Here is a 14,423-nt window from a genome sequence, read left to right as displayed (position 1 = left end):
AAATCAAGGGGACATAGGACTGCACATTCTGAAGGGGAATTCCACAATCAAGGTGGCTATCGGTCTTGTTAATCCTATCGACCGAACCAAGACACCAAGGATTCATGGGAATATAATCCAAGAAGGATATGCTACCATCTCGGTAGATAAAGCTGAAAAAGGTTTTAGTGATTTGCCTCTTGACATTCCTGGAGGTGATGACGAGAAGACTCTAGGAGAAGCAGAGAAGACATTCATTCTATGGCGCAAGCGCTACATCATCATTCCCGGGATGTCGCCTCCACCTCCTCCTGAACTACCTCACCATAGGTGCAGATGAAAACACTACATCATTAATTTATATTGGCTTAAATAATTAACAATCTGCTCATAATAATATGTCATTCCTTTTTTTAGCAGATCCTTCCCCAACCTAAGTCCAATTGTTCAATCGCCAGATCATCATAGTGCTCTGTACGATGACAATGTGTTGGAAGGCGAGGCTGCATCCACACCATCTCCAAGGAGGTCTCCAACGCCGCAGCCGCCACCTCCAAGGAGGTCTCCAACGCCGCTGCCACCACCTCCAAGGAGGTCTCCAATGCCTCCCCCGCCCCCGCCTACCAAGAAGCCAAGTACTAGCAAGAGGCCAGCCCCGCAAACGAAGAACCAGCCCCCGCCGGCAAAGAAAGCCACCGTGAAACCAAGGGCTATTCCCAAAATAATATCTGAAGAGAAGGAAGAAGTAACTGATGCATATAAAAAAGATATGTCTAGATTCTATGACAAACTTAAAAAGGATCAAGAAGTAAGGAGAAACCTGGAGAAACCGTACTTCTTCGTAGCTCCAGATATTCTAAGAAAAAAGGTGGCTTCTTACCAGCAACAACAGCGGGAATCTCGTAAGCCGTCCAAAGCAACGTTAACGGACTATGACCGCACTCTCACCAAGTCAATTGAGGCGGCACAGAAAAAGAAGTGGGCAGGGAAAGGAGTTGCACAACTCGGACAACAATCGCACCAATCAGTCCCCCCGCTAGTTGTTGGTAATGAATATGGTTCGAATTTAGGATTAATGCATCAGGCAAACATACCTCCGGATGTCGATTTGGATCACCTTAGTGAATTTATTGAAGAGACTGGTCTCGACCTTTACCAGATGTTTGGTGATAGAAACATTGAGAGTGCGGCGGAGGTTGATATTTGGAAGAAAAAATCTGTACTAGGCCAGAGTCTATACAACCCTCAAGCCTTAGGTGACCTGGGGACGTAAATGTACCTGCTAAACAAGTGGTACATGCAGGCGTCTACCGGTGGATACTTCTGCGTTGGTGTCAGAATTAGAGACAAACATTGGTTCCGTGGCGATGATGTTATGTATGTTGACTTTGCAGAATTTCATCAACTATGCCACCTGACCTCTCTGGACAAAGTTATCATTAGCTGCTATTGCCTGTAAGTAATAATTCTTTCGATCTATTATTAAACTCATCATATGTGTGTATATGCATATAAATTATCCTAACAAGTACTATATATATGCAGATTTACAATGACAGAGCGCAGAAAGAAAGGCTGCAATGAAATTGGTTTTGTTGATCCCCATATAGTATTCAAAGACCCAGTTACTCCAAAGCCAAATTGGAAGTCTGAGTCAAAGAGTAACCTCATGAACTTCTTAGTGAACCAACGCCACAAGAAGGATATACTCTTCCCCTACAACTTCAAGTGAGTGTTAATAATGTCGATCATCCTTAATGGCTCATATGTTGATTCTAGTTAATTAATGAGTGTTATGCGTTATATCCTATAAACACATGCAGCAATAACTGGATATTGATGGGCATCGATCTGGTGAAAAGTCACTTGATAATCTATGACTCGATGAGAAAATCACAACAAGACTACCAAGATATGATAGATATTATCCAGAGGTAATTTCGGTATCTCTAGCAACTATATATACACACAAACATGATGATTAACTATATCTGATGACGTGGCAAATTTTTTATTGGGCAGTGTTTGGAAAACCTTTATTGAGAAGCAACACATGGGAAAATGCAAAGCGTCACTGAATGTAATCCCTTTGAAAGTAAGTCCCCTAAATCGCATCATCTTTATTAATTAAACATATAGCTTTCACTGGATCACCAGATTGGATGACAAATCTTTTTCTCGTAAAGTAGTGTCTGAGGCAGGAATAGGGAAACAACTACTGTGGTTACTATGTTTGCGAGTTTATCAAGCAGTTCTACCAAAGAACTCCTACAGAGAGACTCAAAGTACGTTAAAAATACACTATATATTCATTTAATTATTATTATTGATTATGTTACTATGTCTTTATATATATATATATGTATGTACATATATTAATTTATTTTCCTTTAATTCAAACCTGTAGGCTCGATGGTTGGAGGAAAAGGTCATACGGCAAGACCAGTTCAAAGCAATTCAATAGTCTATAGCCGGATTTTTTAATGACCAGGTCATCGATTCCAAGGGCGAGTTCTACTTCGACCCAACACTGCCATGGAAGCCAAGCTAGAGGATGGGAGAAAACTTGTTATATCACAACAACTGTAATGCAATCTTTTGTAATATATGCACATGAAATAATATAATGTAAAATACACATATGCATGCATGCATGTAAATATATATATGATGCATGCATGCATATATATATATATATATATATATATATATATATATATATATATATATATATATATATATAGTTCTATGCTTGAATTGTGTTATTTAATACGTTCATTGTGCTTGAACCGAAACATACTATACGCGTATAAATGTATTATTAGCAGCGTACAATACGACTTCGAAAACCTATTTTGAAAAGAAAACAAAAAAATGAAAAGAAAAGAAAAAAGAAAAAAATAACCTTTAGTCCCGGTTGGTATTACCAACCGGGACTAAAGGGTGCCGGCCCCGTGGCATGTCAGGAGGCACCTTTAGTCCCGGTTGGTGTTACCCACCGGGACTAAAGGTCCCCCTTTAGTCCCGGTTCCTGACCCGGGACTAAAGGACCCCTTTTAGTTCCGGATGCTTGCTCCCGGGTGGGGAACCGGGACTAGAAGGGTTCCCCACCGGAAGTAAAAAGCCTGTCTCTGTACTAGTGGCTCGATGCTGCCCCCGTACAAATTAGATTATCTCTCGTTTCTAAAACTAGAATCACTATAAGTCAAGCCAATCTTAAATTTGATAACCATTTTTTAAGAAAAAGATACCAATATTTACGAAACCAAATAAGTACATTATAGAATTATATTTTATTATTTATCTAGTGATACTAATTCAATCTTATAAACGTTGTTTTTTAACATTTGGTCAAGCTTAATATAGTTTTGATTAGGATAACTTTAGAAGTTGATTAATTTTAGAGAGAGAAAATGCAATTGAAACTACCGACCAATAACGACGGCACCCGTTTGAAAGCGAGCATTTTGAAGTGGAATTTATCCTATCTCTCTCTTTTTACGCACGGAGTATATATCATGCTCCGGAGGGGCACCGTACCTTACCACCGAAGAGTCGATATACTCTCAACTGGTCGACTCCACGCTGTGACAGTAACACCTACAGGCTAGCTCTCCGCTCTCTTTTGTCTCCCGAAACGCCTTCCTTCCTATCGTGATTCTTGGCGACGAGGCCTCCCTCCAACAGTGTATCTTTCTCGTTCTCCATTTTTTTTCCCATCCGCTATTCCAGCAATCTCGCTCGCTCGGTAGACTAGTGCCGCATGCTCCTCTCTCTCTCTCTTGCAGATCTCCCGTACGTGCAATGCAATCTCCTTTTCCCAGTCCCTTTATCCAATTCACTCGCTCGTCGTCAACTCGTCATCGATTGATGCATCGACGATGGTGCGCGAGCAACATGCATCAACCATGAGCGAGGGTGTGCTACAGTCTAGGGACACAGCAGAGTCCAGTCATTGAAAATCGTCCGTCGTGTTTCTAGAATTGGAGCTGCAGCAGCACATCAAAATGTCTCCAACGAAACGATTAGCATCGCCGGTGCTGTCGTCACGCTCAAGGACGCTCGGGGGGGGGGGGGGGGGGGGGGGGGGGGGGGGGGGTGGGGGGGGGGGGGGGTAAGGTGGATTGGTGCTTTATATTTGTATAGTAGATATTCCGAGAGTTGGTTTCGGACTTGGGGAATGATGATTATTTGGGTCTATGGGGGTTATTCTTAAATGCATGGAATACATTCACCAGTGTCTTACAAGACACCTTTATCTACCTGCCAATTGGAGGCAGCAGATAAGTGATTGTGGAGTTTTGGACATTCAGTTCAACTGCTTGCTGTTCCATGTTTACTTTGTTTCTGAACTGCTATAACTGAAGGAAGCTGCTAGCTAGTCCTGAAATTTTTTGTATACATAAGGAATGAAAGGCTAGATGACGCATGGTCATACTTATTTCTGTAAATTGACAGTGAGCCGTTGACAGTTAAATGATTTTCTTGCAACCTGTTTCAAACCTTTTCCTGAACATTTATCGGATCTTCTCGGTTTATTGCCTTTTAGCTTTGTGCTAGGTGCCGGGTTGATGATCCAGTTGTTGAAACAGTTCAGCCTAGCAGAGATGTTATTCTGAAACTAGTTGTCCATTATTTATACATACTCAAGTTGGATAACCATAATGACAAAAAGGCTCAAAATAATAATGGATTCATATTCTTCGCTTCCATAACACATTTCTGTTCTTATCTGCAGCAAGCTGAAAGTGCACTATCAGAGTTTAGTCAATCATCCTCTCTGCAGGATGCTCTTCATGCTCTGAGCAAATCCACACCACTTTAGTCAACCATAAGGATAAGGATGTCAAACTTGTTGCTGTTTGTTTTATCGAAGTTATGTGTGTCCTTGCACCTGGTCCACCTTTTAGCGATGAAATACTTAAGGTATTTAACAGCCATGCCACTTTTTTACTATGTATTTGGTGATGTAAAATGCTACTCCCTTCGTTCATTTCTAGTAGGAGCATTAGAATTTTGAAAATTCAAACTTCATAAACTTGTAACAACAATTAGTCAAATTATATGCATGCTTACAGTATAAAAGTTATATAATAGATTCATATTTCAAATATCTTTTCATGCGACATTGATTTTGTAGTGATTGATGATATATTTAAAGAGAAATTAGTGTTCAGTGTATATCTCCAAAGACCTTTTTTCTAATCATAATACGTCTACTAACAACGAATGGAAGTAGTACCTAATAGTTACTTTTTTACAACAGAGCTTCTAAAATTTCATTTACTTTTGAGAATAAGTAGTGAAAAAGAACAGTTTAATCACGGATTGCACTATAACACTTGGTTAGCATTTTTTGACAGGAAATATTTAGGCTATTTATCAGCATATTTGAAGACCTTGCTGAAACTAGTAGTCCATATCTTAGTAGAAGGATGGAAATATTGGAAAATATTGCTGCACTTAGATGTTATATGATCATGCTCAACATTGGCTGTGAGGACTTGATTCTTGATATTGTCAAAATTTTCTTCTCCATAGTGAAGTAGGAATAAATCTACTTCTTTGATTGCTATTCTCTTATACTTTGTTAAAATCATCATTCAGATCTGATGCATTTGTCCACCATGTTGCTTGCATTTTTGTTGTTGTTGTTGTTGCTAATACTATATGTCAGCTTATCTTTTGTTTGTAGTACTACTTAGCTTTTAATGCAGAAATCTAGGAACTCTCATGTCATTGAGACTTCCAATACTAGGTCTCAAAAATGTAAATGTGCATCACTGTGCCTATCATTCGTGTTTTTTTTTATCCTTATGTATTTTTTAACAAGGATATGCCGGTTAATGAACTTAGGAGATTACATCATAAAATTATTCTTGAAATATTCCAGTGTGCGCCCCAGATCCTTTTTGCTGTCATTCCAAACTTGACACATGAACTTCTCGTATGTTATCCTACTTCCTTTTTTACACCATTGTACCTTCCTTAGCAGATTCTCTGACAAATCTGCAGAAGTTAGTGTTGCTGCAATGATGCAGCCAAAGAGGCTACATGGATGTATCTGGGGATGAAGCACAACATATACTTAGTAAGGCTACTTTTTTTTGAAACAATAGTAAAGGCTACTTTTAGTTGTTATTTTATCTAGATTGCTGTGTCAGCACCCTTTAATATTATCATTCATTTCTTAGCATCACTTGAAGGGAGGTTACTAGATTTTGGTGAGAAAGTGAGGATCCGAGCTGCTCACACAGTCTGTGATTTACCCAAATCGAATCTTAGCTCTTCTTCTGCTAAGCTGATGTTACATGCAGCCGAGAGGCTACATGACAAAAAGGTGAGTATAAACTGCTGATGTTTCTCAGTCCAGTTATTTGTCTACAATGCTTCACCCAAGCATGCTTTTCAGGCATCCGTTAGAAAAAATGTAATGAATAAGCTGCTGGAGCTGTATTGGGATTACTGTGAGAATTGAGAAATGCTCAAAAGGAACTGCCACAGTCAACACTCGTTATGAACAAATCCCAGCTAAACTTGTGGTTGTTTGTTTCGATAATGATATTTAATCCTTCAGGTTTGTTCTTTTTTCTCCCTTATTAGTACATAGGATTGTCCCAGGCATTCTCGCATTTTAATAGTGTATCCCTTATATTTGTTACTTGGATGGTAAAATATTTCACAACTAAATGCTACATGAAATGTAGTCAATAGTGTGGATGAACTACTAAAGAAAAGAAAATGATTTTGACAGGCGGACAAGATTCTTATTAATTTGTAACTGCTTTCAACAGCTGGTACATGCTGTGGATGCCTTTGTGGGTCGCATGTATCAGCGTTGTAATTAAGAAGCATGACAACCCCTAGTGCGCCCACAATGTTGGCACAAGATCGGAGATAGATTTCTTTGTTACCTTTTGTTACTTGAGATAGCTTGCTTCGAGGATAAATTAGGAGATTTTTTAGTTGGTTTGTTAGACTTTGATGTTAGGCACACCTCCATATAATGAGCATTCGGCAGATGATTTAGGCAAGCAAAGAATAAACCCTAACTCATTATCTTGAGTTTATATCCATGCCTTTATTTCTTATGCAGAAGCATCTTGCATGCTTCTCAGTCAATGGTGTAATCATGTAGGTAACTGCAATGGTGTTTCCATCATTATTTTGAGGCTCAGAGGAGTACTCCCTCCGTCCAAAAACAAAGCAATTCTATATATGAATCACCTAGATTTGCATTCTTTTTTGGGACGGAGGGAGTGCTTGCTTAAGTTGTTCTCAGAAGAATCAGTCCTGAACTCCTGATAAATGTGAAGACTCTCTAGATGTTGGCACATTTGGCAAAATCTACAGACTATTTATCTATATCTACTAATTTTAGGTAAATGTATTTTTATGTAAAGCTGGATTGTCTTGACCCTTTTGGTTCTTGATTATTACTCTGAACAAGAATTATTGTAAGAAATGCAAACCTTATCTCTTAGTAGGCCCATAGGGCAATATGACATGTGTATATATAAATAAAGTGGAGTGAAAGGGAAATATAGTAACCTGTGCAAGAAATTAAGACACCCTTAAAGGTTTGATGTATGTATCACTGCTGCACCTCACATATGAGTTATCAAGGCTCAGTTCCGATATGCTCATAGGCTGCAATATGTTACCTTAAACTTTGTAAATCTATAGAGATCAAAACTCAAGAGTATATTTACTGTATCTATTATTTTCAAGTAAAAGTGTTAGACAGGCAGTCAGGCCATATTGTATATCAGCCCTTTGGCCCATGAGTACATGCTGCTCTGGCTGCTGAACCCACATGCGGCAGGGTACATAAATTGGTGTTTGGTGTTAGGCAAGGATATCTGATGCTAGTCTTGTTTCTATAAACCTAACCCTAGACATCTTTGCCTATATATACATGTACATTGCTCCCTCATAATCAATCTACTAATCCTTCGCACCATATCTCGCTTACAAAAAGAGATCCGCTTTACTCCACTACAGTATTGTGATGTTCAAATTTTTGTGACGTGATAAAGCATCTACCTACTAAGCGCATCTTGTATTCATTGTAAAAGAGCTTGATATGCATTGCAAGATGTCTGATTCTCCACACCATATTCTCTTGCCCTCACATCTTATTATAGATTGTCTGGGAGTCAAAGAAAATCAGATGTAAGTCACTCTTATTTAAACCATAAATTAGTATCTTTATGCTATAGCTAACCTTTTGAGTTATCCAATATTCTAAATGTAAGAATGTTGCCAAGAAAATGTTTAGTAACAATAAGCTTGTAAATAGAATTCTTAAAGCTCATGAACCTTATAACCATCAGGTATATCCTGTCTATGATGCCTCCTTTTCATCTTCTTTCAAATGTATAACTGTGCACTATCTAGCATCGAACTTGGTGATGGTCTAAAATCAATTGATGTATTTCAGGACAATACTAAATGCTCAGTTGTTTCTGAGAGGGTATCAAATGAATCTGCTCCTGAATGGGAAGCTTGCTCCTCATCAAGCAAATCAGTGGGACAGAATGCAAGTGGTTGCGATAAAGGTAAAACCGCAAAAGGAAGAAACATTTGGCATCTGGGGAAGTTGTGTCCAAGAAAAAGGATCAGATACTAATAATAGCTTGAATTGAGAAAATGTGTCATCTATTGGTTCTGCTTACGCAAAGGTGACATCTCCAGGCAGGCTCCTTGGGTTTAGCTAACGAAGCTGATTCTAGAAATTGTGTATCCCTCTTGGATAACCAGAACTGTCCTATGAGTAGGTGCTCTACTGGGGAGACTCCCCTCAAAGGCAGATCACAACTATTGTAGGCAAACTGTGGAATTTGCTAACTTGTGGTCAATTATAAGTTTGATTGTTAGATAGTGAATGGCATGTAGTTTCCTACATGAACATCTATATATATTTTATTATTTTGCAGGACGTCTCCAATGAATGGCCACACGCGCTCGAGCTCGACCCACATGAACCCGCTCGGTCCCCTCGATTCGGAGGGATGAGATGAACCTACATCTGGAGGCATATATATTCCCATCTGGGTCGAACCCGTCTTGACCCGTCCCCAAACCAAACACTCCTGAAACTGGGTCGAACCCATCCCAACCCACTCCGTCCCAGTATCCAAACACACGGTCAGAGAATGGTAAGCACAACAACAGTCTGTCAAATTTTCCCGTCTTTTCTAAAGGATCTCTCTCCTGCGCCTTCTTTGTTTGCTACGCACAACTAAGCTGACTGTTCACGTCATATCATGTTTTACACCAGTTGAATTAGTATGGCTCCATAGTGTATATACCACAAATGATTCTGGAATATGGGGCCATCTTCCCCCATTGTCTGCCGTGCCTTCATGTGCTAGCTTCCTCCATTATATCATTGGGGAAACCATGCAATGCCATTTTATAACTAGAATTATACACGGATCTATGTCTATAGGTATAATTGGTTGTTCTTATTCATTCCATGCTGACTGTTTCACATAATAAGATTATTGCCCTCACCTCCGAAACCCCTTGATGGGAATCATAAATTATAGTACAATTTGTACAAGTAGAACATTTTGTTTTTTTTTTAATTAGTGCTGATAGATAAAAGACCATCCGGCCATATTAAATTTGTGTTACTAGACTCATCGTGGAATGTTTTGTTTCAATGGACGAGAACTTTTCATTTGCAATTAGCTATAGTAGTTCCTTATTGAAAATAAAGGGAAATCTCTGTAGCGAAGGCTGTGGACAGTCAGCATGAAATTTGACTTATATAGATCTGATTTTGACATATCATTATATCAAATTTAATTGACCTGATTCTGACATATCAAATTTAGTTACCCTGATTCCTACAGATCAAATCTAATTGACATTTAGTTATGGCTCAGATAAGCTCATACTAAATTGCACAAACTTTATCTTTATATATATCCTGCCTTATTGGCCTGGGTTTCTGGTTACTAGTGCTTGCTTCTTGGACAGTTGTAGTATGTGTATGCCTGCCAATCCAACCATAGGTCTGTTTCAATCAATTGAAAGAACTACAAATCTATTCTAGAATCATGATGGTATTGCAAGAGCAACAAGGTGGCTGAAAATGAACTTGTCCGGCTTATATTTTGATATAAAAAGCTGTTATGTACTTTGCTGCAAGTTTATTTGACAAGTTTTCTTCCTTTTGATGATACTTTGAATCTTGAAATATTAATAGTTCCTTCAAGAAATGTCATAGCAAGGGTTTATCTGAAGCATTAGAGTTGGTGAATTTGCAGAAAAGCTCTGAACCTCTGATGTAACTGGTGTTGTCACAAAGGATAACGTAAGTCGTGCAAACAATGCATGATTTCATTTGTATCATGGAATTATATCTATCTAATTTTGCTTTTGTGCAGGTTCGACGGACTAGAGCAAGGAAGGTGCCAGTGTAAAGATTAAAGAGCTACTCACGTATAATCATTATTAGTACTTATCTGATTGTCGCCCTATGTAAATAAATGCTATATAGTCCGGGCCCTGTTTGGATTCACTATCTATGATAGTTGGCTAATATTTCATTATCTGATTTGGTGTAGATAGTGGGATAATTGCTTTCTAAATGTCCAGCTAACTATTAGCTAGTCTATTATCTATACATATTTGGATCCAAATGAGATAATTATTATTAGATAACTACTATCCATAGGGATTCAAACAGGCCTAAGTTACGTACCCACTTGCTATGAATAAATAATAGCTGAGTATTGCCATGATGATTGCTCCCGATCGATAACATGATAATAAATAATTAGCCTGTTCGGCAGGCCGTAAACGATCGTGGATTATTTATTGCTGGCTGGTTTGGTGTGAGAGAAAAATACTGTTCTGGCTGGAAATTTACGATCGTTTACGACAAAGCGAACAGGCTGAATATAGATAGGTATAGGTAAGGGTGAAAACGGTACGGATATCTTCCGACCGTATTCGAGACCGAATCCGTTTAGATGAGTTGAGATCTATCCATATCCATGTCCGGATATTCAACATCCGATATCATATCCGTATCCGAATACTCAAATCCAATATTTATGATATCGATATCCAATCATATCCTATCCGGCATGGTTGACACTATCCTTATTCGAATCCGAATTCGGATAGAAATATGAAAACAAATATAATATCAGTGATATCCGTCCGTATCCGATCTGTTTTCATCCCTAGGTATAGGGAAATAAATAATGGACCGGGAGGAGGAGCAGGGGGAATTGAATAATGGGCCGGGAGGAGGAGGTGACGTGACTGGGCGTCCCGCTCCAGGCCGTTTAAAGAGTCCATGCATTGTGCATCAAGGGTGCATGGCAAATGTGCAAAGAAATTCTCCTAAAAAAATGTTCAAAGAAATACCCAAAATCTTATCAAGTACACGTTCAAGTAAGGATTTGATTGTGCAAAGCAGGTTAGTTTCAAAAAGGACCATGGATGCTGTGTTTCACAACAGACTGGAAATGAGTTCCCTGGTTGACAGCAGCACATGTATTACTTATGAGGTCCATACAGAAAAGTAACACACACTATTACTTATCAGGTCCAAATAAGTTCGCATAACTTAGGGTGACGACAGCATCACCGAAACAGACATAGCTATAACAATGGGATATTATCCAAATCAGTCAGGGGTCCATTACTGACCAAGAAAGCTTCACCCGCAACTTGGTTGCACCAACAGCAAGTGGGCGCTCATCTCTGGCGTTGATCCTTGGAGTGAATACTATGCGCTCAGATTTACCATCACTGGTCTGGGCAGCAATCATCAGCAAATCCTTCACATAGACAGATACAACAGGTCGCATAAGCTCGAGAACTCCACAATCGCCAACAGTCATCGCATCAGCCTCTTTGCTATCATAAAGCACAAGCTTGTACTGCATGTTGGCAGTGTAGGCAGTGATTTTGCCATGAAAACCTCCCTGCAGAACTTCAACTGCAATAGTTCCCTCCAGTGCACGATCCACGACTGTATAAGTCACATCCACAGTACTGAGCCTGGTAGCAAGAGATTTGGTCTGCAACGTGTATCCCGTCACCGATGGACCAGTTGATGCGCTCCTGATGCTTATGAGTCCTTTACTAAGTTCTCTGTCCTGTACTAGATCATCCTTCACCTTCAGATCAGTCTCCACATAGATATCTTCACACAATGCGAGGCCACGTTTCGGCCCAGTCAAGATCAATGATTCAGCCTACGGCAAGGTTTATTTACAGGATACGTTAGTGACACGGTATATATGCTGTTGGGTATGTATATAGCTAGCTAGCTGATGAAAATGTCAATGGTGTGGGATCCGAAGCAAGATGTGTGGATCGATCCCCTAGATGCAACAATGCTATAGCATGTAAATACAGGGTTAGTATTTCTCTCTCTTTTTTTCTAAAAAAAAAAAAGCAGCGTTAAAACACAAAAGTGTAACAAGAAGCATATGTGTCTTTCTGAAAGTATGGATTTTTATTAGAAAGCATTATGGCGCCTACAGTCCTGGTTACACTGTCCAGCATGCAAAATAGGAATTGGTTACAGGTCAGGTCAGTATATCAGTCTTTATCTTTTCTCTATATATACGAGTGAAAAACAAGGCGCTAATGCACAAACTAGAAAAGGAGATGCTGAAAGTTGTACCTCGGAATTGATGAGTTGGCAATTGTCACTGTCGCGGCGGAAGTGATAAACACACCTCACATCGACGCTGTCCCTGACAATGATAGTGCCATAGACACAGATTGGGTAGCCAACATCCGAACAGTCTATCTTGACGGACAGAAAGTTTACAGCCGTACACAGCCAGGGATAGTCACTCTCGCTTTTGTAGGGGTAATCGATACATCTCATCGGACCAATGGGTGCTGTCATGCATGTGGAAATACAAAGGAAATGAGATACTAGATCATCAGTTGCATCTATATCATCATGCTTAGAATTGAATTGAAGATTGGTACAAACTAATGCGGAGGGAGGGAGCTCAATCCGCACAGCCAGAGCCAGAAGCCATACAGAAGTGAGTGAAAACCATACAGGAGTGAAAATTAAGCTCCAATTAATCCAAAACCCAAACACATATATAGGAACAAAAAAAAGACCAATTTCTAGCATGTGGAATCAAATCAGCACATTGTTACACATATATTATAATAAATACTAGTTGCAGAATTAATCAATTTGTCATAGATGGACTGCAGGTGGAGGATTGAACTGCAACGGGTGGGTGGCGGAGCATGCAAAAGGATGGAATTGAAAGAAAGGGAAGGGCCGCGGGCAAGCGACTTACACTCCTCATCGAGGTCGAGGTTGATGAGGTTGCCGCGGCTGTATCGGCTGTAGTAGCGGCCCCCCTGCTTGGGATCGAAGTCGACGATGCGAGCAGAGGCCTCCATCGACCGACCCCTGGGGTCGCCCTCTTGCGTAAGGCGGAGCGCATAGCTCACCTCGTCGTTCCTCAGCCTCTCCGCCGCCGCCGCTCGCTCGGCCTCGGTCATGCATGAGAAATCCGGCTTCGGCGACACCTCAAGGCCGAGCTGCACAACCTGCTTTCGCAAGGCCGCGCGCTCTTCCTTGAGCTTGGCCACCTCCGCCTCTGACAAATCCTTGGCCATCATCAACCTCCTGGAGATGGACCCCATCTTCTTATGGATCGACTCCTGGAGGTACTCGACCTCTCGCCACTCTTCATACCACGCCGCCGCCGCCTCCACCGCCATAGCCGCCGCCGCCTCCGCCTCCACAGAGCTAGAACAAGCCGATCTAGGGTTTGCAAGTGGGGATGCGGCCCCAATCAATCTCTGTCTATCACCCACGGGGCCTGCTGAGTGAGATCTTCTCCGTCGTCTTATTTGGTGATGATGGGCTGTCGGCCTCCCTTTTCTAGACGGCCATCAGCCTGCAAACTTGTTGGGAGTGAAAGTTTCAGGACGTCAGCCTTCTTTGCGCCGAGTAGAATCCAACAATTCTTCCTGACAAGCTTCATCAAAAGAATTTGGCCCCTACATATGAATGGCACTGCAGATGTCATCACGAAGTCCATCCATAAACCGCATAGCGAAGAACAGTGGATCTGTGTTACGAGCATAGGCCAACAACTCATGGACCAACTCTGAAAACTTTCAATATACTCTGGACTTTGGATGTCTGACGAATCCTGACCATCTGCCGAATCAGAGCTTCATACTGGCTTCTCCCAAAGCGATCTAGCATCAACTTACAAAATTGCTCCCAACTGAACTGACGGCCACAATGATCTAGCGACTACACCCATCTCGCAGCAGCACCGGAGAGATTCATAGTTGCTGCCTTGATCCACATGTGTGGCTCCACAGAATAGAGCTCGAAGTAGTCTTCACAGTTAGTGATCCAGAGCTTGGGATTCTCCCCAGAGAACACAGAAAAATTGAACTTCGGCAACTTGCTA

At 40.6% G+C, this 14,423-nt stretch overlaps 1 protein-coding gene and 1 pseudogene across 1 annotated transcript; one reads left to right on the top strand and one right to left on the bottom strand.

The window, feature by feature from the left end:
• Window positions 1–5,223: 5,223 nt before the first annotated feature.
• LOC136510223 (sister chromatid cohesion protein PDS5 homolog B-like) lies at window positions 5,224–10,393 on the top strand (annotated as a pseudogene).
• Window positions 10,394–11,430: 1,037 nt separating this feature from the next.
• On the bottom strand, window positions 11,431–13,976 carry LOC136513448 (uncharacterized). Its single transcript, XM_066507451.1, has 3 exons — window positions 13,287–13,976; window positions 12,641–12,864; window positions 11,431–12,206 (listed from the first exon to the last, which is right to left on the bottom strand). The coding sequence occupies exons 1-3, from the start codon at window positions 13,714–13,716 to the stop codon at window positions 11,637–11,639; spliced, it is 1,224 nt and encodes a 407-aa protein (XP_066363548.1). The 5' UTR covers window positions 13,717–13,976; the 3' UTR covers window positions 11,431–11,636.
• Between the last annotated feature and the right edge of the window lie 447 nt (window positions 13,977–14,423).

The sequence above is a fragment of the Miscanthus floridulus genome, chromosome 16, assembly GCF_019320115.1.
Source record: "Miscanthus floridulus cultivar M001 chromosome 16, ASM1932011v1, whole genome shotgun sequence".
Classification (NCBI taxonomy): Eukaryota; Viridiplantae; Streptophyta; class Magnoliopsida; order Poales; family Poaceae; genus Miscanthus; species Miscanthus floridulus.
Note: the sequence above shows the minus strand (reverse complement) of the source record. Positions and strands in the feature narration are given on the sequence as shown.

Excerpts from the sequence above, each read along its gene's own strand:
- LOC136513448 (XM_066507451.1), bottom strand. The coding sequence starts at position 13,716 with ATGGCGGTGGAGGCGGCGGCGGCGTGGTATGAAGAGTGGCGAGAGGTC. Across the intron at positions 12,865-13,286 it reads CCTCGACCTCGATGAGGAGT|CACCCATTGGTCCGATGAGA; the intron begins GTAAGTCGCTTG and ends CATGCATGACAG. Across the intron at positions 12,207-12,640 it reads GCCAACTCATCAATTCCGAG|GCTGAATCATTGATCTTGAC; the intron begins GTACAACTTTCA and ends ACCTTGCCGTAG.